Source organism: Rhopalosiphum maidis, chromosome 3, assembly GCF_003676215.2.
Source record: "Rhopalosiphum maidis isolate BTI-1 chromosome 3, ASM367621v3, whole genome shotgun sequence".
NCBI lineage: Eukaryota > Metazoa > Arthropoda > Insecta > Hemiptera > Aphididae > Rhopalosiphum > Rhopalosiphum maidis.
The window spans coordinates 57,150,139-57,174,989 of record NC_040879.1 but is presented as its reverse complement, the minus strand read 5'-3'; the positions used below and the strand labels follow the sequence as shown (position 1 = coordinate 57,174,989).

The window sequence follows — 24,851 nt, the reverse complement described above, 5'->3', positions numbered from 1 at the left end:
ATTCAATTATCTTTCAAACTCACACTAGTATGTCCAAAATATACCTAAATATAGATAAACTATAGCAGATAATATGTTGTCCAAATTGGTTGCTTTGATCTATGTTATTAATAACAAGTACAGACATGTGCTTTTAAATGGAAAATTACAAGGTCTGATGGTGTATTTTAGAAAGACGAGAAAGGAAATAATCTCATCCCATGTTGTTATTTAATCACTAAATAAATAATAACTACATAAAAAAAATATATAATAATTTGTCAAAACATCACCATACTATAATGATTATTCCTTATGATTATTCTAATATTCCTTTATTCTATTAACCTAATGTAGATCTTTCACTCTTCAATGATATGATGCATGTAAAGTATTAATTGTTAATATTTAGATTTTAGATATTTGTAAGCTCCTATACTATGCCTATCAACTTTGAAACTAATGTGTTTTTCTTAGGGTCCATATGAAAAATTCTTTAAATATTAAAATATAAAATTCCTATACTTTGGTAATTATAGAGTTGGTATAACAAAGGAGTAAACACCTTTTTCATATAAATTACTAACTCTCAAATAAGATAGTGCACACAGTAAATATCAAATTCGCAAACTTCAATTATTGTATTAATTGATTAGTATAGTTTATAATATCACAACACTGTCGAAATTCGACATGGACAAAAGCTGTTTGAAAATTAAATTATTTTCAAATATTATAATCATGTACTATATAACCCAGTAATATTTATTTCCAATGAAATATTTTCCATAAAAAAAGTTTCTGAGCAAATAAGATTTCAAAAAAATATTCAGTACATTACAATTCAAACAACATATTATTATGTTTTAAATTCAACATTTTCCATAAAAATATGTTACAATTCTACAAAAGCTTTCAATATTGACATAATATAGTTCTAATGAGTTAAACTAGTTCAAAGTAATATTACTCAATTCATCTAGTATTCTTATAAAACGTGTATTAAATTAAATGGAATATTTTTGTAGATAAATAAGATTTGAATAAATAATTTTCCTTAATTTTCTAACTTTTATACATGATCACATTAAATCATGTAAATAAAAAAATATAAACCAACAACTAGTTAAATAATTAAATTACAATATTTATAGTTTGAGCTATTGCTAGACTAAGGGTCTGTAGACTTTTTTTTTGAGAGCTATATAAAAAAATTAAAAGGTTTTTATTAGGCCAAAATTATATAAATTGTTATAATTATTTTATTATTATTTTAATTATCCATACCAATGGAAACCTCTGGCTTAGAATATAAAATATTAATATTAAAATACCTTAATGAGGGTCTGAGATGGCCCATGGATGACTAAGCCCCCTCTTATTTACATCCATGATAATATTATGTAGATTCACGTAATTTATCACTAAATATTCTAATCAATTTAAGTATTAGTTTCAGTTTTTAAGAATTATCTTATAATTTTAAGTTTCCAAAGTACAGAAAGAGTTAAATGACATATAACATATAGTTACTCTTAACTCAATATCATTCTGAAACTTTTTTTAAATTTGATATTAATAACCAGATTCAACTTAATGATTACATAACACACTTGATAAACAAAATAAATTTATATTTATAAAAAATAATACTGTAGAAATGACTGATTAAATAAAATAAATCATATGCAATTATAACATAAATTTGTTCATAAGTAAATAAGTTAAATACAATAATAATTGCAGTCTTTTTTTAAGTAGTAATATTTTAAAATTCCCAAGAATCAAGCCAGCGTAATCCAAACATTGTACTATTTTGTTCTGTTGAAATGGGTCCCGACATACCATAAGCAAGAGGAGAGTATAGATAAAAACTGGAAAATACATGATACAAGCTTCAAATTTATATATTTAAATTTTCTAAATTATACTTACCTAAAGATGATTGATGCATATATGAATCCAATGAGTCCATCATAAATTGTTTTCCGAATAAGAGTTGGTTTTGATGTCTTGATTATTTCCAATAAATAACCGATTGTTACACCTAAATTGTATCATGTATAATTTATAATGGACTATATTTTTTATCTTGTACTAACCTGTTAACATTGAGCTATATAAAAATGCTGAAAAATAGTGATGGAAGTACAAAACCCTTCCCATTGCGTAAAATGGTATATAGTGTAGTCCCCATCCAATAAATAGCCAATTACATGTAGTCAGTAACTGCTGCTTAGAATCTGCAACTATAATTTAAATTATACTTAATTTATATAGAAATATAGAATTTGGTTTTATGCTCACCAGTTTCATTATTTTGATTACTCTTGCGTTTATTAATTATGGCTTTCCAAATTGAAATCAAATTGTACAATAACATAACCACTATATTTCCCCACCATATAACTGGATTTCCAAGTAAATAAATTTTATAATTGTTGCCAGAAAAGAATTGTCCCTGAAATATTAAAATGTAATATATAAACAAACATTAATATGAAATTTAATGTATAAAATAAAATCAAACCTTATAGTTTATTGGCCATTGCCAAGGTTTAGACGTCACTTCTCCTTCTTTTGGTTTGAGACCGGCATTCCCTTGGAACATGACAGCATGTGATTCAATAAATCTGGCAAGGAAATTTGGGGAATATACTTCAAAACTGACATTCGGTACTATAGTAAAAATAAAATTTTAATTGTTTTTTTTTTTTTTTTTTTTTGGCTCATTCATTAAATATTAAATTAATCTCACATTTAGGATTTATGTTATCTTCGACATTCCAATATGAATTTGTATCCCTTAGATTTGGGCTACACGTGACTTCATGTTGTTCAAACGCCCTAAAATAATATAAAATTCAAACAATGTATTAAGAAAACATAATACATACTCATATGAATTTATATTTAAAAATTAAGTACCAGTATAGAATTAAATAATAATAATAACAATTATTACAATATAGATTTTAATGCATTTCAGTACTTGGACTGTAATAAAAATATCACGACCTCTTCATTCAATTTTTAAAATGTTAATTTAATTTTTATTATCAATCTGCTAAACTTAGGAATTAACTTAAGATATAAAATAATTTATTTTTAAACGCTTAGATATGAAATCAACGTCATTATAAAGGAAAAATTAATTTTGTATTCGAACTTGCACCCTTTTAATAACTTATCATGATTTTCATTTAGAAAATACCATTGTTAGAAAAGATTTTTATAAAGTTTCTGTTTAAATGAAAAAGAGAAATTACCATTTTGGCAATTGTTTGTTGCTTGTAGTGAGCACACAATGTTGAAGAACATGAACTAATTTTATTTTACTTGTTACTGCAGAGACAACATTACCATCTGAACCACCATCAACAAATACTTTCCAAACATCATTGTAATCACCAGTACCATTCTAAAAGAATATTATTATGAATTAATAATAATCAGATCATTTTTATGAACATAATAAATTAATAACCATATAACTTAAATTAATTCATTACTTATTTTCACTGAAATAGTAAAAATTTTGTTTTTGGTAGTATTGCACTATTACCTCTCCATAACCAGTGACTTGATAATGTTTCCTTGTTATTGGAGCTGGTTCGCGGTGTGAATGTAAATTTCGCCTTGTCGGTACATGTTCCAGTCTTATCATGTCTCCATGTTTTAAAAATCTTACAGTGTCATTGATACTTATTTTTTCATCATCATTGTAAAATTTTACCAACCATCGATTATTTTCATCCTTGTGTGCATAGGTAGTAATCTAATTGAAGAAAAATAAAAATATAAGCGTATAAGTGTGTCATAATATAATATATATATGTATATATAGAGTATACACAAAAATTATTTTATTTTTGAGAAAATTTTGAAATGTAAGTATATAATTTAAAAATTTAATTTTTAATTTTAATTACAATCTTAATTATTTTATTGGTATTTTAAGTTTAAAATATTTTTTAATTAAATTTAGAAATATATTTCAATAGTTAGACTAAATCTAAAAACAGACTTCTAAATCTTGAATTATCTTTATACATTTATCTCATTAGTTAATAATTAATATATATATATTCTATTTTAATTTGTTAAATAAACTTATTATTTAATTAATCATAAATTAATAAAATATAATATATAAAAATAAACAATCATTTAATGATTGTTATTATGAAATTTTTTCTCAAAATTTCTAGTAGTCCAACATTTTCTACTAACATCATAATGTTATGGGGGTCAACCAAAAGGTAAGTTGCCTTTTTGAGGAATAACATAAGATAATTAACATATCTTATGGCAGATTATAAAACATTACTGATCTTATGTCCTGATTTTGAGGTTTATTTATTTGTATCAACAAGTATTTATAAGTAATTGTTTATGATAGAAAAAATTATAATTTTGTGTTTATATATATTGAACATGGAAATGTTTGAATGCGTATTTAGGATTTATATGCCACTTTGTTAGTTTTCACCTTTTAATTTTGTGTTTCTAGGAAAATCAAAAATGTTGCATTATTTTCATTATACAAATTATTTTTTAACCCTTAAACAAGAGACATGTTAATAGAAAGTATTTAAAAATAAAATAATTTTATTGAAAAGTATTCTTTTTTTAAACGTGTTTTTAATGTTATCACCAAACAAATTTCTAATTTTTTTTTTTATCTCTAAATGAGTTTGGAAACTTTTTTGTCCAAAAAACTACTGTCAAAAATAAATTTATAATTATTATCCTTTAAAATATTCAGTGACCACAAAACATTATCTGTAAGTTTTTCTACATACGATAATGACTAATATTAAGTATATAGAGTATGGTTAGTATTTTAATATGAACTATGATATAAACTACTCTAACTACTATAAACTACCATATTGTCTGTCTACCATATCGTTTTCTGAATATCATACTATTTTACTCTATGGATAAACTCCAAGTGTCCAAGTTCCAGTCCCAGTTCTAAATCCTGAATACATGAAAGAAATTCTAAAATAACTATTATGTTGCAAAATGCATTGACTTAAATGTATATTTTAATTTCTCACCTCTCAAGAGAAGCTCTAGGCTACATAGAAGAGCTTTATTTCACTCTTTTATTGGGTCTACAAAGACAATATTTAAAAAATTTTCTTACCTGTTGTTGTTTGGCCCCAACATTCTCTGGATAAAGATGCCAATGCGAATGTAAATATCCACCACCAGTTCTATGATTTTTTAATGTTATTATTGCCCCAAATGATACATCTAAAATAATATTATAAAATCAAAATATTAATTTTGTTTAAAAAATAAATATACAAATGTACACAACAACCTTTTGGCATGCTAGCATTGTGTAATGAATTGCCTTGTAATTTTGATTGAAAAGCAGAACTATAGAATCCATCGCCATTACCACTTTTATTGAGTATAGATAAATGTATGTAAAAAAATCCAACATACACTAATATTGGTAAAATTATAAGACAAATAAACCTTGCTACAAAATGTTTCACAGTATAACTCTAAATTATAAGCAAATAATAATAATAATGTTAAGTAAAATGTTTTACATTTAATATATTTTTATATTATATTACTATTGGTTTTGAAAGTTTTCCAAGTATAAACCATAGATCAGCTATTGTCATTAATCCAATGAATGTCACTTGAAATAATCCAACAAACTTGACACATACACAACAGGCCATGGTTACACCAGTAAATATTAACCAAAACCACCAATTAACACTAAATTCACTAGAATTGTATAAGATAAAGATTAACGATGTCAAAAATAAAAATTCTTAATAGTATAGCTTACTATGAAGTATAGGACCGAAATTTGCAAATCCCCACAAATGATGCTAACATAAAGAATAGTAGTATGGGATCGAGCAAAATATATTGAGTTAATGTTAATGTCCCAACGTCTAGGAAAATAAATAAAAATTTATAATGGTTCTCAATACATTCTATAATTTATTCAATTTTAAATATGTTAATAGTAATTATAGATACCAAATAATACTAAAGAAGCTGATAAAGTTGCCGCATTTAATGAATGTGTCATTTCCCAAATGGATACAAAAGTGAATGGAATTAAAGCTCCTCCTAAAATTGTACAAAACTAAAAATAGTGTAATTATTTGAAATTATATAAATGATTAGTGTTTATTTTTTATTTCTAAGAATGTTTATAAACCTCTCGCATTCCAACGTAATTGACTCCTTCATACTTGTCACCTGGTTTTTCAAATGGAAAACTACCATTATATCCAGTTAAAACTCCAGATAAAGCTATTAACATCTATAAGTTTTGTGATTATCAATTATTATAGTATATGATTTTTAAAATAAAATTGACACTTACCTTTCCCAACGGAGGATGCACATCGAAAAAAAAAGTTCTATTTATGTACCAACTTCCCATTTTTCCAAAATGCGTTTCATCCCAACTAAATAATGTAAATGATTAACAATGAGAATGTTTAACAGAAAATATAAATACATACCAAACATGATCAGGCTCGTCCACTTTATATAATCGAGTCCCAAATGAAAGAACTGTTAGTATTATAAACAATATCCACCATGTTGAATTCCTAAGATTAATATTTTGATTAATACAATTTTGTTTAGTTTTGGTAACATTGTAAAGAAAATAAATATAACAATATTATAACATAAATTATACATAATAGGTTGTATATTTTTTTAATTTTAAAATGTGAATGTGGTCAAAACACATAATATATGGGTATTTTAGCCATATTTATCTTTCAAAATATTATAAAAATATTTTTAATCAAGAACATAAGTAATACGGTAGTTTTAAAATGATGAGGTATTTATGAAATATGAACTAATTAAGATGTGCAGAAGCTACAAGGAAAAGCATAACTATCAATAAAATGCTTATATTTTCGTTAACCTATTATATCTTATTCCGACATGGTAATAATTCATTAATATTAAATAATTTCAACAATATCTAAAATTTATCAAAATGAAGTCTAATGTTTCATAATAATAATAATACTTGCTATAAAATAAGCACTTTAAAAGTTGTTATTGTTATAAAAAAATTAGGTCATTATGTGATATTATGTATGTATCAACAGTAGGTATATTGTTGATAGATAAAATTCTATTTCAATAATATAATAAGTTGTGCACCAGATTCTAGAACAGCTTATAATTAAACGTTTAATTTAAAATGTAAATTTATATATTTTGTAAATTAATTTTGACTCCAATTATTATGCACAGTCAAGGTATTATTGGTACTACAATATTGTGTAAACAAAAACTTTGAATATATCTATTGCTGCGTAAAACATTTATTATACTAAGCAATGCGTTCTGAGTAAAAAAATGTTGTTGAAAATTTTCAGATGCTTACACGCAGCTATATGTTAATGTTATTAAAGTTTAGGTTAAGCAATTGTAAGTTAACTTATTAGTGAAACATCGACAAATAGGTGAGGAAAATGAACGCCAAGTCATTTATCCGTTGTACATCGGACGATATTCAACCATTCGTGTCAAATATTAGTAAAATGTTGGTACCTACCCTTTGGGTTCATCATTTTGCGATGAATGGACTGCCGTTTTTGTAGTGGACTGTGTCATGGTTTATAATGCACAAACTATATTATAATATATAAGATTAGCTACGAGACCGCCAAAGTTCTAAATAATGTCAACATTTTAAACAATACGTATTATACTCAATCGTAACATAAAATAAAATAGTATTCAAACGATTAACATTAAAATTTACAAGTAGATCGGAACCCTAAACTAATCAAGCAGTAAGCACCTGCCTATCGACGTTTTAAAATCGTCGCTTATCGCACGTCCCGTGATAACGACATAACGGTATATTGTGAAACGTCACTAGGTATCATCAAACACCGTGGAAATAAATATAATAGCACGAAAGTAGTATTATGGACTAGGCAGTACCTGTCTATCATTACAGCACGACGTTATAATGCACTGTTGAACGGATTCATATATATATTTATTTTGGACTTCGGTGACTCGGTGTGTGTGGTACACTATTGCCTATTTCGATTTTATTAAATTAGGTATACGTCAAACAAGCGAGCGATATTAAACAAAGTTGGACGAGTTAATGAAATAAAAAAAAACTCGGGTATTCGATATTTTGCTGAGAGCTGTATTGTTATTGCGGGTGTCGAGAGTCGAGTCGTCGGGTGTATATTTTCTAGTGCCTACCTTGTTATTGAGTACGTAGGTAATGCAGGTCGCCGTACAGTCCGCAATGGAATGGCATGTGTTGAAATAGAAAAAATTAGTCAATTTTTGTAAAAATGTAAATTCATCGGGTAGGCAGTAGATACCGACTTCCGCCGTATTATTGGTTACATATTATTGAGATACCTACGCGTAATTAATTCTTCGAAACCTACGTTTCTTTGGTAGTACGAGTTATTTTTTTTCAAAATTAATTTTCAATATTAAGCTGTAAACTGTTTAAGCTTTAAGCAATGGTGTTATTTTAGTTGATATATATATATTAAATTGAATTTAATATGAATAAAAATCAACCTTTTTTTTATTTTATAAAAATAATATTAGACTACGATTGTACGAATAATATTGTATTAAAATAGCAGAGGTACCTATTTGCATACTCGAGACTTAAAAGTTTCACAACTATATTTTTTCCAAGTTAATTGAGGCTTTTACTTTTCTACTATAGTCAATAATAAGTACCTATTAGGTATGAATGTAATGTTATCCAGCTACCAATCCGTTTTCTTTATGAGATAGGTAATATATTATTATTTTTAGATAATTTTCTTTTTACTGGATATTGTTATTGTCGTTTATAACATTATAATTATTTATTGTTATTTATATTTATCATAGATTAGCATATTAATCAGTTGATGTTAATAATTACCTAATACGTTGTATATTGGTCTTAGGTACTTATTACACTATTTTTTATATGTAATTTAGAAAGTAATAACTGTACCTAGTCTTTGAATTTTCATATAAATAGATATTAATATTTTTAATAATTTTTTTCTAAAGCTGTAAGAATATTTTGGATCTTTTTTGTTATCAATTATATAGGTAGTTAATTATATATTATATTTTATACAATTTTTTTTTATTTATGTGGATAAAATTTTTATTCTCATCAGTCATTAAACTTAAAAATTGAGTTACTATAAGTTAAAATGTATATAACCGTATAAAAAAATTGTAACTTAAATAAAGCAAATTTAGCAAACTATAGTAGATAACCAGATATTTTAAATAACGTACACACAACTATAAATGGCTTTTGTAATCGATGTATATAGATTAATAAAAAAAAATATTATATTAATATAGTATAATATGCGGGATGTTAATCAAAATTGCATGTTTAACCTACAATATTATTATATTTTATAACTAGTGCTGCGAATTTAATGCATAAAAAGACCTTGAAAAATGCACTTAAAATGCAGAAAATGTATTTGAACTGTCAAAAATTATAGTACAAAATGCACATAAAATGGTTTTTATTTTAATTTATATATTTATACTAATATTAGTATATTATATGCATAACAATTTATTTAATAAAAAGTTGATTTAATTTGAATTTTGAAGTTGATTGATTTTTTTAATAATGTTATTTGCCTGAAACATTTTTAAACATTTTTTTAAAAGGTTTTCAAAAATATTAATTAATAGAATTTAATTAAAAATATCTAAAAATGAATTAAAAAAGGAAAATATGGCTTAAAAAATTTAATAGCGTCAAAAAATGCAAAATAAAAGTTTCGTAAATGGATTTGTTGTTACATAATTCAAATTATGTACTTATAAAGGTATGTTTCATAACCACCAAAAAAAAAAAAAAAAATGCACTTTCTTATAAATTCACAGCCCAAATTACAAAATAGAAATATTATTTTGTATTAAACTGAATAATTGATACTTATATTTAAAGATATTTAATTTCATGATCGACATGATAATTTTTAAATAATATTCATGACTAAATGTTTCATGAGTACAATGTACATAATATATGACCCGTTATTCGTGTAGTTGATAATAATTTAATAGGCAATATAATTGCTTTATAATATCGTATATATAAGCGTATATAGACGGTTGACCATTATTCATTAGTTCGATTTAAGCCAGTGTGAAGTGTGAATTATTGTAGGTACCAATACCTGAAAATTTAATAAAATTAAGATCTTAATTAACATATTCAAAAAAAAAGTGTCATTTTCTGATAATTACACAAAATAATGGTAATTTACAAAAACAGGACAAAGTAATTCAAACCGTGTTGTGACAAACTTTTTAGAAACGTTTTATTATTCAAATCCAAATTGAATAGGTTACTGTTAACGTTTTTGTCTTCTTGACAGAAATATGTTTTGTATATAGACTTTATGAATATTTTTTTAAGATAAAGTTTTGAACCATTTAATCATTTTAATCTTATCTCATCTTATCTCATCCGTTTAAAGTTTAATTTGAATTCAATTATTGCATGGAGTATAAAAAAGAAATTATTGTGAATAGGTAGACTGCCTGCCAGCCTTTATTACTAATTACCTATATTATATATTATTTATTTTTATATTGCTCTTATAAAATATAAAGGGGCATTTACTTTTTGGAATTCATTAAGAAATACATAATATAATAAGGCAACTTGTATCACATTTATTATTTAAAGTTCTGCTAGTTATAAAAATTAATCATCTTATACATTTTTAAGTATACAATAATTTGCAAAATTTAGTGATTTTGACGAATTTTGTTAAAATTTTAAACTTCAAATGCTTATGTAAAAAAAACATACAAATATATTTAAATGGTTGAAAAAAAATTACTGGGAAATAGATTATAATAAGTCTAAATACTTTGAAATTTAATTGTGTTAAGAAAATAATGATATAAGTAATAGAAGAATGTTTTATGTTTCTACGATTAATTATTTTATAGTTATAGCAATGAAACTATAATCATTTTATTAGAAATCATTAATTATTACGTTTAAATATAATCCAATGTATTCAAAATTTTAAATTTGATCATCACTTATAAAAATGTAGCTTACGCTTCCTGTATAAAAAATGTATGTGAAACCTTGTATTAAGTTTAAAGGGTTTTGACTGAGCATAATTTATTTATCGACATCTATAGCAATAACATTAAAAATTATTTTGATTACACGGAAAAACGGAATCATGGATATGTTTTTCAGTTTTCGGCTTAGAAGACAAAATACTTAACCGATTAAAATTTGCTCCAGTTTCAAAAATATCTTCTCCATCTTCTTTTTCTTATCTCAACACTTTCCTCAATTTCTTTACCTCGCTTACATTTCCCGGAATCGTAAAATAGTTAACGTAAAATCATCTATTATAATTATTATATATACCTATACGTAATAGATCGATTGATTTAACTCAATTAGTCATTATACGCCCATGCCGATCAAATAGCCTTATTAGCATAGTTGCATGTACCCATTTTTTTTTTTTAACTATAATTTGTGGTCTGAACTCGGAGACTTGGAGTGGTAATTTTAAACCAGATGTATACTTTATAATAGACTAATAGCACCATTGAGACCTATAATATTCGTATAGTAGTGCCACTGCAGGTAAGTGTAATGTGCATACTAGTAACAACGATAAAGATAACAATTTTTTGTTTTATATTTTTGTGAAATTATGACAATTAATCATATAAATGGAAAATAATATAGAATAAATATTAATTATAGTATATATAAAATATTATTTTAAAACATTAAATAGTAATGATAACAAGATCAATAATTATGGAATGGAAATAGTAAACTGTGATAGATTACGAATATATTTAATAATGTTGTTAATAATAATAGAAGAAGGCTAGACTTACATTTTTTGAGTAATGTGGAGGCTGTATCGCCAGCTTGGCTAGGATTGTAATTATTTTATGATCTTAAAGCGAAGGTAGGGATGGGACAGTTAGAACAGTTAGGTATTATATTTTATCGCTTTATGTTTTGAACCAGGCTGTATGCGAATTTGGCGTTATCTTATGGCTGTTTAGTGCAATCCCTTGACCCTCCCTACATTTAATGTAACAAGGCGAAAGGTGACAGTAAACATTAGCGCGATTATATTGAATCAATGCACTATGGAGAAAATCGTTATGACGGCGAATTCAACACTTCATTTCACATTGTTATATGGATATTAATTTTGTCATCATATTCAGCGCCTATTCCCCCTTCAACGATAAGTTTTCTAGTTTCCATATTGAAAAAACTAATAAATAGTTAGATTAACAACATGTCATTACTTCAATTTTTTATTACCTATATAATTGTATTTTTTTTTAAAATTATTTTAATAAATACAAATACACACAATTTCTTATTATTTTATTTTAATAAATAATTATTATTATGATTTAATACATCAGCTTTAAATCTTATTATAACACTACGGGTTTGGTATACATAATAATTTCGTTATCTATAGTTATATAATTTAATTGTATAACAATAACCTTAACGCATCAATATTTATAATCTATATCTAAATAATTACAATATTAGTCGACATGATATTTTACAATATAAGTCGCTGTTCGTTATATTATAGTAGGCAAGTAGCCTATTTTTAGGTATGTCAAAGTATCAATGTTTTTTTTAACGCAATCGTATGTCAACTTCACACTTGTGTATTGAAATAATGCACATATATTTAGCAGTTTACTTACAAATAGGATTTTCGCAAAATTCTTTTGCAAATATTAAGAAGTCATGATTATAAAATGTTCATATAATACCTATTTTATAGCTTATAGGTATAATTGCGTATACATATAGTGTATACGTAAAATAACATATTATTTTGGAACATGGTGTAAGTGGTGTTCCATCATAATAATATATTTTGGTAATATCTATAAATTATAGTATAAAAAGTTGACACAACTAAATTTTACTATTTTTTATTGAAGACTTTTATAATAAATACACATTTTAAATGCCTTACTTGTGTATATTAAAGTAATAGGTAATAATATAATTGCTGTATATTATAGTTGGTATATTTATTTGACAACAAATTGTATTTAACGATGGATTCTTAACATGATCGATTTGATAATTATAAAGTAGGGGACACATTAATATAGTATAGTTTTAAAATGTTTATTAGTATCTAGAAACAATATTCTGAACTACGTAAAATTTCCGTTTGATACATATTTTTATTTTTATAAATATATAATCAACCTTAAATCCAAGAGAATTGACCAATTACCTGTTTTAATTATTTACCTAATTTTTATTAACTACTTGTCTTAGATTTTGTTAGATACTATATTGGTACACATTATAAAGAGCAATAGCTGATGTAAATATGTACAATTGTATCAGAACTGATCTATTAAAAATGAATTTTAATATATTAGACCTATGAATTAAATAAAATAAAATAACTGATGAAACACTCAATATTACAAATTTAACATTCACAATTTTAACACACACATACAATATTTATGTATAATATTATTTAATATAGGTATATATATTATCTAAAATAAAACTAATTAGGTATTTACTATAACGCTTACAAATAATAGGTTTAATATTAATATTAATTAATACGATTAAAAGTAAAAAATGTCAACAATATGAGTAAATTCTAATGTTTAAAGGACATGGAAAAAATTGGTAACCATAATAATAAATTGTTATTTTAATACGCAAAGTATAGTGGGTATACATATGCGATTTCAATAATTTTATTGGGTGTTGAACAAATTTATGCAAGGTGAGATCATACACACACTTCCCTTTAGCTTCCTTTAAATAATTGTTTAATTCTTACAAGATTTTTATTTCACATTTTATTGATATATTGCTATCATTGCACGAGCTTAACTTGGAGGGTGAGTGTTTTTTAGTTGTTACCCCGCCTTTGTACGTATAAAATATGGATACAAGTTATGCACTCCAAACACCCATTAACAACTTAATATATTAAAATATCAAACAACTAACGAGTAACGATGAGGGCATAGAGTACTAGTTAAAATCATACCGTTAACAGATGCTATTTTTAACGAAAAATATATACATTAAATAAATAACTTATAGGTAACCACAATATGTCTGATTTACAACAGAAGTGGTTGTAGTAAGTTGGATTTTAGTAATATTGATGAAAAATAATCTATGTTGTGAGTTTATATTTCAACATATCATATGTTTAATAAATTATTTAATCTACGGTTTTTCCGTTTTGATTGATTTTCGTGGGAATACATGAAATGTCGTATATGTGTGTGTGCGAGTGTGGTGAGTGGTCAACACCCCTCTTCCCAAATTGCACATAGATACCATAGTTATATGAAGTTTCAATGTGTTAATTAGTTAGAATTACTATAGAAAATACTCTAATTATATTTATTTCAGGAATATTTGACAGCATATAACTTATTTTAAATTTTGAACAATTATTATTATTGTTAAATGTTCTAATGATTAGTTAATGGTTAATTTAATAAATTTAGTTAAATATGATAAAAATGAATTAAATTAATTATAGGTACACATATAATATTATATTCAACTTGGTTTAATTACGGTTATTATTTTTTTTATATATCTACTGCAATAAAAACTAAATGGATATAATTCCTAGATTTTATGCTTATAAAATAATAACACAATGACATTATTGTTATAGAGAAAAACTCAAAAAATTATTATAGAATTTAAAAAGGAAGAGACGAACGGCCGTAAAATCATCGGTCTTATATTATAGTAGGTATTTTTGACGATTGTAGTTTTTTTTTAACATTCAATTATTATATTAATAATTATATAATGATGATCTACACAAAAACACAGATCCTTGATATAACAAAATGGTATAATAAGTGATTTGCTATTTTCGGGCAGGACCTGAGTTAGGGACGAGGTGAAAAATTGTGTTTAGCGTAAACACATGACATAATATTATTAAATAGTATACACACATATTATACCGTAAACTCAACATAGGTAATAATAATAATTATTATATTATTACTGTACAAGGTAACAAGGTAGTTGGTGTAATCATATTATGATATGAACATCAGGTTATTGCTCACACACAACTCTCGGGGCCGGGAATGCCGCGGTTCACGATCGACACTAAAAACTGTTTGCCAAAGTTTTTTTGGATCATTATGTCCGGCGAGGGATCTCCGGATTCGCCGGGATTGCGATCGCAATGCGAACCGGTCAGATTCGGGTAGACGTTTCGCTGTTGTTGCTGCTGCGGTCGCCGGGAAAGCAGCGAATATTTTTCACCGATCATCTTGTCGCCACATGCCGTCCGGTCGTTTGATGCTATCGTCGCGGTTTCCACGATCGTCGGTGTTCTGTCGTCGCTCTGCCGTCGTTTCCACAACAGGAACGCCACCGCAATGACTATCGCCGACATCACCGCTACTGAAACGAACACTATCATGCTCGTCGCTGTAGTGCTTTTCCCATGGCTATTTGACGCGTTGCTCCGCCTATCGTCATTGTCGCCGCCTCCACTCAACATTATCCACCATTCTGCAAACATAACAAGATATTATACGTATTTACCTAGAATTCTGAAATTTTGTGTGTTATGCACTTTATTTATACTTGTTTCTAGTAGTATTTTTAGTATCTATACATAGATCCTTTTTGGAGGAAAAAATTAGCAGCACTTCTGTGAAGTGGGGAGGGGGGCATTCACGTATCATGACAAATTAAAAATAATCGAATTACATCTATATATGTATAAAACAATATTTATTTCATTTATTACTACAAATGCTTACAATATATGAATATTGAATACATATGATATACCCACGATTAGTTAACTTTCAGTTAAAATATACTTTTTTTTATTTTATAATTGTAATTAAAAAAATAGGGGATGTAACAGTACTATATGTTAAATTTTCAGTGTATCTCATCATAGAGTAGAGTAGGTACAATTTATGTCTTACATTTGAATTCAACAATAAATTATTTCATGAGAAAAACCATTAGTAAATAATTAAATATTTAAATTATAAATATACGATTATTTAGTTTTATGATATAATTATATAATTTGTTTCCGTAAATTTTGTATGATTCATGCGAATTTCTACTCGTTCCCGCTACATTTTATCCCCGAGAATTGCCTTTCTCTAAATATATTTCTACTTGACCTATAGTTGCATTGAACGTGCTTCATCCAAAACATTAAACAAAAAGAAAGTTATTCATGATGAATTTAAATTAAATGAAAAGATGATATTTTGTCTGACGTATATTGAACTGATAATTATCGAAAAAACAAATACCGTCGGATAAAGACCGAGATTCAGACGGTCGATAAGTCGTATATTAAATCGATTGTTTATTCGTTTAGGTATATAGAGATTAAACTATCGGCTTGTCACAGCGCGTACAAATCTACGTGTTTATTGTAAACAAATAACAATTGTCCGCACTTGACAGCACCAATTACATGGTGACATGCGGACACAAACGAATTGTATCAGAGTTCTATATTTTTGTGTTTCTATTGTCGTTCGTCGTCGTCTGTAATAATGCACATTGCACAACAAATATTTATTTTTTCATTATAGTTATGATATGATGGAGTAAACTATTTGTGTCCCACCTACTGTGAACCACATGAGCCGCCACTCAAGTCTTCCCCAGTACCCCACAAATAATTTACCAATAATGAGTTTATACATATAAAGATTAATATTTAGCAATCCTTGAAGTTTTGTAGAATAGTAAAATTTATGAAAATATAATATAATGTTGGCACTAATTATAAGTGTTTAATGTATACCTATCACATATTTTATAAATATCTTAATTAAAAATGAAAAACTATAGATAAAAAGGTACTTTTGTACGCTTTGCTGTACATTAAGTGTCAAATAAGTTACTATTATGGGCATGTTAAATTTGAATTCAATGAGTTAATATCAATATCTGATATCGTTCTATACAAAAGACGATGCTGAACGGAAACGGTCTGACAGTCTACATCACTAAGTGGATATATGTCATTAAATGTATCATATGTATTTGATTCTGAACGGAGTGATTTTAGATGATTTTGCCAATGATGTGTGTTTTTAATTTCTATTTTTGTATTTTTGTGTCTGTCATTACGTTTTGGAGTGGTATAGTGCTTTGATTTTTGACTTAAGCTCCTCATTGAAAAGGAAAATGAATCTAGTAGGTATTTTAGGGGGGGAGGAGATCCAAAGTAAAAAATGTAAGTTTTTGTAGTGGTAATTTTCAAAGGCGTCAAGAAAAACCCTAAAAAATTAACGGAAAAACGGAAATTTTTATAACCAGTTTTCGACAAAATCAATTTTTTTATTTTGCTATAACTCAAAAATGAATCATTGTATAAATACTTGAAATTTTCACCAAATTTTAATATCAGTGTTATATATTTACGATTAAATTTTCAAAATATTTTGACTTTTTTTAAGTTATTTATAGACAATTTAAATTTTTGATTTTTTTGAGTTTCTCTTTTTTTGAAATGCCGATAATTTATTTAATAATTAAATTTAGCATTCCAAAAAATATCTAAAATTTAATACTAAGTTTATTATACGTTGTACTTATTGCAGTTAAAAAAAAATTCAAAAATCGTTAGTCAGAATTTTTGTTTATAAGCATTTAGAGTTCAAATGTTTACGAAATATATCAAAATTGCGAAAATTTGCAAGGAATTTTGAAGTTGAAAATTCATAAAATTTTTGTGATTTATGCCTAAGATTAGAAAACTGAATACAAGGTTCTCCATAACTTCTTCTTCAAATAATTTTGAAAAAGACTCCAGTGTCAATATAGAAAAAAATTTATTAGCGTATGAAATTTAATTTTATACGAAATCACGAAAAATAACAATATATTACAATTTAAATATAGATAATAATATAATATATCCTAGACTGACAAATCATCTCCGTTCAGAATCGTTTTATGTATATAATGATACTTATCATTGCATTCAAATTTAACACATCCATTATAGTGACCTACTCTCCATCTCTACTATACAGTAGAGCACTGTCTACTTGCCCCCTTTTTTTAATATTACTATTAAAACTGTTTATTTTACTTTTAGTATTATGATAGGCCCGGAAAGTTGATAAATTTTTTTTTTTGGATAATGTAGTATTTAATTATTATAATAATATACTTATATATTTTAACCATATTAAAAGTGTTGTATACAACTTTATGTAAAATTCGATTTTACCTTTTTGTAAATACCGTAAAACAGCAAAAATAGATTCATAGTATAAGTATATATAAATGTTATCTTAAAATATACTAAAAAATATGTAATTGCGTATAGTAAAATTCATAATAATATAATATATGTAAAAGTTTTAAGTTTCTACGAATAATACTTTTAAATTATAACAAAATAATTAACATTGTTATTTATCGTTTTAATAAGAAATTTCGGTTATATTTAAGCATAAAATGTCTGTGAAAAGTTTTTTTTTTTTTTATAATTTCTTTAGATTTTGTGGTTTCAGTATGAACTAATTATGAGGAATCTTGTATTCGACTTTCAAAACTTAGTTATAATAAATACAGTTCTTATGAATTTCTAATTACAAAATAGCATACAATGTTTTATGAATTTCGTTAAAATGCACTTTATAATAAGATATTGTGCATATATATTTTTATATATTATATATTCATATATATTTCTATGCCAATATTAGGACAACTTATGTGCAATCTTGTATTAAATTTTTGATAATTTTGATCCAATAAATAATCTTTATTCTATATTTATAAAAAAAAAAACCAAAAATATTGAAACTTTCTCATGCTTATAAATAGCTCAAAAAGAGTTGAAACATGATAAAAATGATTAATTAAACATTTTGCACGGCTATTTGGTAATTCGGTATTCAATTACAACAAAAAAGCAAAAACCGTTTGGATGAAATAGTTATTATACGAGTGAATATCCCATGTAAAAATTTGAACTTCAAATGCTCATAAAATTAATTTGACCAGTAGATTTTTTTTCTTTATTTATATTTTTCTAAAAATTATAAATGACGACCTTGTACCTATTTAATTTTCAAACCTAAGGTATTAACAGAAACTGTTTCATACATTTTTTAGAAATTAATCTTTGATTAGGAATCTTATATTACATTTTTTAAATTTTTTACCCATTCATACATTTGTAGTGGCATTTATAAAATAAAAACAATAAAATATTTCAATAATCTTTAAATAACTCGAAAAAGTCAAAGTATTTTGAAAGTTCTTCGTTTTTGTTTTATAACAAAATTAATAAAATCAATTTAATCAAAATGTGGTTTAGCGTAAAAATTTATGTTTGATTTTTCCGATTATAAATTAAAAAATTGGGAATCTTTAATTTTGATTTCTTTAAAATATAAACCAAATTTGATTTTCTATCCAAAACCATATGTGAGTCAGATAATCCGACATAAATAAATGTCATTCGAGAACTGCGCTTAAAGAAACAAAACGTACCGGTAGACGAAGTGCCGGCCGGACCGTCTGCTCTCGTACTGCTTTCGTATGCTGACTCGCCGCTCCACCACCACGGGTGCCTCAACAGCATCACGTTATCGCTACCGAAATTCGTGAGCGGGCCTCGGCCCATGCGATTGGCTGCGTACGCTGATAGAGTTAAATGTTTTCGTTCATCATTCGGGCCGTTTCTCAGTCGTAGGTTCTTGCGGTTTACGCGGTATTCGATCGAACCGCCGCCCGCCGTCGACCCGGCAGCGGTGCCCGTCACGTTGTCCGCTAGCCACTCACCACTTAAGCGGTACTTGTTACGTCGAATGTCATAGCTGCTATCGTCTGCTGTCGCGTAGGATGATCTGTAAAGCAGAGTAAGTTGTCACGTGGATTTAAAATTTAAAAAACTGACTACATTACGCATTACCTATATTATTATATTATAATAATATGTTATGGTCAAAAATGGTGAAATGACATCATTAGCCGGGAAATTTCGTTATCAATACACAAAATCAGCTGATTATCGAGATTTTGTAACGGATTTTAATGACTAAATGTCTTAGATTTCCGTGATTGTTAGATGAAAATGACAAAAATATAGCAGTATGCAATTGTTAACTTAGAGGCGCAATTTTAATTGAAAAAAAACTACTACCTATATTTTTTTCAGTTATTTTTGTGATTGTGGCTTATATTATAATCAACTTCGCTCCCCCCTCATAGCCTTTATACATCTGTCTACTCATTATATCAAAGTCTCTTAATTGTTGGAAAATGTGAAGAAACTCAAAAAATAATCGACCAAATGTAAACAGGTACTTTTAAGATCTAAACATAAATTGCGGCTCCAGGTTATAGGTAACACACGTTAATAAATATTTTTATATTTTGGTTTTCAGTATTGGCGAACGTAATGTTGTCCTCCCTCAGTCGGCTGTCCGATTGATACGAATAATGTGCCAATATTTTAAAGACATTGCAAATTCCAAAAACTGTTTTGAAAAAAAATATTGGTCAATATTGGGTGGTCAACTTCGTGTACATACTTATGTCTACACTCTACTGTATAATTAATCGTTTTCAAAAACATTAGTTTTTAGTACTTCAGTTATTAATGAGAAAGTAGGTACGGACTATGATATGGTGAAATTTTCAGACATTCTCTACTCATATATTATGTAAGATATTCATGATCATATACATGAGGTTAGGTGATGAGGGTCTTGATTTTAAATTGTTGTAAAACGTTACTTCAGCTTTAAACTTTAGATACATACAGGAACATGACGCTATATACCGGTAGGTCGATTCTATAGATAATATATAATTATTATTATGTGCCGATGTCCGGACAGAGTTATCGTTATGCATATTAGCATATTTACATCATACATATATCGGTACTCTGGTTGAAATGCCAGCGACTTAATTATTATGTGACCATCGATTTACTATCGCATGTACTAATTATATATATTTTTTAGTTTTAACCATGATTTTTAAACTTACAATATGGGTAGTAGCATTAGTTTTATAATATACGGAATCAATGGTAGTATAGCTGATACCTATATAGGTTACACGTATATGACTATAATAAATATTGTATTGTTTTGTAAGTATTCAAATTCGATTTGTATAATTTTATAGTCATAACAATACTATGCGTGTTTACTATAATATAAATATATATATATATATAATACGATTATATGCTATTCCGTATAAATGGCCAAAGTGGTTTTAAAATGTCACTATATATCAGTCGAATAATACGTGTGCTTTGGCCTTTGAGTAATTTTGGAATCTTGTATCAAACACTAATAATCGATTTGTATGCATTTTTTTTTTTTTTTGGTTGGTGCGGGTAAAGAAATATGCAACCTGCCAATTTTAATATTTATTGACTTGTGCATTTTCAATCCGTTGGCCTTCAAATTAAGATTTTTAATTTTTCAAAATGATTCTTCATAAAAGTTCATAGACTGTCTCTTTATTTCTTAATTTTATTTTCATGTTACCATAAGAACGGGAATCAAATATTTACTTTACATTCTAGATGAAATATATATTATTCGTTTTTTAATAACTTACTATTATTGATAATTTATTATCATTATTTATAATTATTTTGGTCGTATTTAGTTTTAATTTTATCATATTTTAGATTCTGAGCGGAGGGATGAATGTATTGATTTTACAATGATGTGTGTTCTTTGTGTCTGTGTACACAATAAATATTTGATTTTAAATTTGAGGTTGAATTTAGATAGAAATTTGCATCTAGCTTGTATTTTAAAAAGGTCAAAATTAGAAATTCCCAGTTATTATTTTTGTAATCGGTAAAAACAAAAATACAAAATTAAGGAAAAACGGGAATTTTTACGGAATTTAAATTTTTGAAAACTGACTAAAGAAAAAATATTTGTAGATACTTTAAATTTACACTAAATGTTTATATTATATATTTTTATATTTACGATAAAATTTTCAAAATATTTTGACTGTTTTTGAGCTATTTAAAGGCATGATACATTTTCATTATTTTTTGGTTTTTTTTTTTTAATTTTCACAAGTTAATACACAATCTATATAAATTAATGCACAATAAGCATAATAAATGTTGAATAAAAATTATTTGCCGAGTTAAAATTCTTAAAAATTTAATACAAGCCCCCACATAAGTTACACTTATATATGCATACAAATATTAAAAATATATAGGTACATTTTGTTTATATGCATTTTAATTAAGAATTTGGACGAAATTAGTTAAAATCACAAAATATTACAAACTAATTTGTAGTTACAAACTTATAAAAACTTTTCGTTTTATATCTAAGTTTTGAAAATTTAATACAAGTTTTCTTACAAGTAGGAAGTGTATATTGAAACCCATTAAATCTAAAAAGTATATAAAGACAATTATGCTTTGTAGACATTTAAGTTAAAAACTGTAACATAATATAATGACAATATTATTAACAGTAAAAGCAAAATATTTGCGTAGGAAACTAGGAAAGATAAAGCTATATCGGAAATAATTAAAATTATAATATGCATTTGCAATTACAAATATTACTCAATACTACTACTATAGATATGTTTTGCTTAAATTTTTTAATAATAAATTATTCGCAGTTAAAATAATTCTATCATGTACTTATTTATAATCGTCGAGGCTTCGTGGATAAAAATGTATACGTATTGCTTTAGTTAAGTTTTATAATTAGTTTGAAAAGTAAATTAACATGATAATTTTTTTTTAATTATTGACTTGATAGATAGTAGGTGTGCTTAACCTTTTAAGTATTTGTACACCATAGCAAAAAGAAAAAAACTGAAACGGTGTCAATATTTAATTATATGATTTATATTATATTGCTTGCACTACGTGAATAATATATATATATATATTGGTAATGCTTACGGAAAAGTGGTAGGACAACGACCGGCCAGAACAAACAACCGCTTATCGCTGTTATGTAATATTTTAATTTGCATGGATTTGATTAACCCTTTAACACTAATGAAACCTGCTGTTTGATCGGCTGTCCCATTTCAACCGTGACATATGTATACAGAGTGTAACAGGAATTATACGATAGTTGCAATTAACTGTGTTATTACAATGTAATACATTGTATAGCAATATTTCTATGTACTTTTTTAGTTTAATTATTCTATGAATTTTATCATTGATATTATACTTAAAAAAAATATATAAATTATTTATTTATGAACCAAAGTTTTAGCATAGTCAATCAATTACATCTGTTATTTTTATTAAATCCTGTTATATCGCGTAGATCTAAGCTAATATTTATTTTAATAACTAACCTGGAAAACGTCGTGGTCAAATCATTGCTCTCATATATCTCCAATGAGTAAGTCAGCGGCCTAACTCCACCGTCGTTGTCTAAAGTGCAACTTATTGTTGCCAAGTCTTTATCTTCCCCGTTGTCTTGGATGGGTGACGTGCGTCTTTGATGATGATGATGGTGATGGTGATGGTGATGTCTACTACCAGCACCGGTGGGCCGTTCTTGATCTTTGGGCAATCGTATCGCGCAGCCAGTCAATGGACCCGGGGGTGCTGTATACGCATATACAAATAGACAAACGATAATATTAATTATGTATTTTGTTATGAGTACTCATTTAAAAGTATTTGTTGCATTTTAATAAAATGATCAATGTTCATTTTACACTCGTAAGTGGTGTGTACAGTAAAAATGGAATACGAAAAAACCACAAAAATAAAAAATTCACAATGGACATTAAAAAAAAAAAACTATTGATTATACGTATGCTATTATGTTATTACATGTAACACATTATAAATTTAAATATGGTATCAAAAACTGCTTTAGTTGAATATTGTTAAGGCGAAAAATAAAATACAAATAATGAGATATGTTAGTTGAATAACATAATATCTGTCATCTTGTTTTAAAACTTTCTATTATTATAATGAGTAAGTACTCAGTAACATTTAAATTATGTTATTATTATTATACTGTTTAACATGAAACGGAATAATATTATATTATAACAGTGTAATTTCTATGAATTTACGTTGATTCCATAACATTATAACAGTAATATTTGGTTCGAATAAAAAATTATACTTAATTCATATAATAACGCACACAGAAATTTAAATGTTATGGATGCAGTTATTATAGATAGTAATTATAGCTATTATAATAGTTGGACTATTGTCGAAGCTCACTGTTAAAAAAAAATAATAAAATGCAAATAGCGAATATATAGGTTTGCAATTCTACGCATCGATAGTTGATTTAATTATCAACTATGGACTTCAATATACAAATAAGCAACGTGTCCCATCATGTTTGACCCAATAATTACATTGTTTTACTAATTAATATTTTTCGAAAATTATTGTTGATTCACTGAACCATATTATATTAAAATAATAAAATTAAAGTATTTTTTGGTTATATTAAAGTTTAAAATATAACGATAACGTTTATTTCATTTCAACCAAACGTTTAGCGTATAAGTAGTAATTTCATTTTTTTTGTGGGGGGGGGGGAATTATCCCAAGTAAAGTGGCTCACATGACAATTATTATTTACAAAATCTACTGATGTACATCTAAATCCTAAATTCCATTTTGGGGTTAATGTCTAGTTTTTGGAATTTAAGCGATAAGCCCCGAAAGCCCATATGGCCTTTACCAAATATATTCTGTTAGATATATTTCCATTTTTTTCTATATTAACTGTTGTCAATGATGTCT

General features: G+C 26.2%; 2 protein-coding genes across 4 annotated transcripts in view; both read right to left on the bottom strand.

The window, feature by feature from the left end:
- Positions 1-1,639: 1,639 nt before the first annotated feature.
- On the bottom strand, positions 1,640-7,818 carry LOC113556371 (protein O-mannosyl-transferase 2). 2 transcript variants are annotated; one of them, XM_026961263.1, is made up of 17 exons: positions 7,556-7,818; positions 6,495-6,584; positions 6,353-6,437; positions 6,185-6,289; positions 6,001-6,109; positions 5,804-5,912; positions 5,580-5,739; positions 5,315-5,504; positions 5,135-5,244; positions 3,545-3,757; positions 3,249-3,400; positions 2,738-2,826; positions 2,510-2,658; positions 2,287-2,440; positions 2,082-2,228; positions 1,915-2,026; positions 1,640-1,853 (listed from the first exon to the last, which is right to left on the bottom strand). In XM_026961263.1, the coding sequence occupies exons 1-17, from the start codon at positions 7,612-7,614 to the stop codon at positions 1,748-1,750; spliced, it is 2,139 nt and encodes a 712-aa protein (XP_026817064.1). In that variant the 5' UTR covers positions 7,615-7,818; the 3' UTR covers positions 1,640-1,747. The 2 variants fall into 2 exon arrangements, with proteins under 2 accessions (XP_026817064.1, XP_026817065.1); XM_026961264.1 differs by having other exon boundaries at positions 2,082-2,222.
- Positions 7,819-14,705: 6,887 nt separating this feature from the next.
- The window catches only part of LOC113556591, a 62,763-nt gene continuing 52,617 nt past the window's right edge, over positions 14,706-24,851 (bottom strand). For both annotated transcript variants that reach the window (XM_026961636.2, XM_026961637.2), the window contains 3 exons: positions 23,423-23,678; positions 19,586-19,941; positions 14,706-15,601 (listed from right to left, as the gene is read on the bottom strand). In XM_026961636.2, coding sequence (XP_026817437.1) covers positions 15,144-15,601; positions 19,586-19,941; positions 23,423-23,678 — 1,070 coding nt within the window. In that variant the 3' untranslated portion in view covers positions 14,706-15,143. The remainder of the gene's footprint in view (positions 15,602-19,585; positions 19,942-23,422; positions 23,679-24,851) is intronic.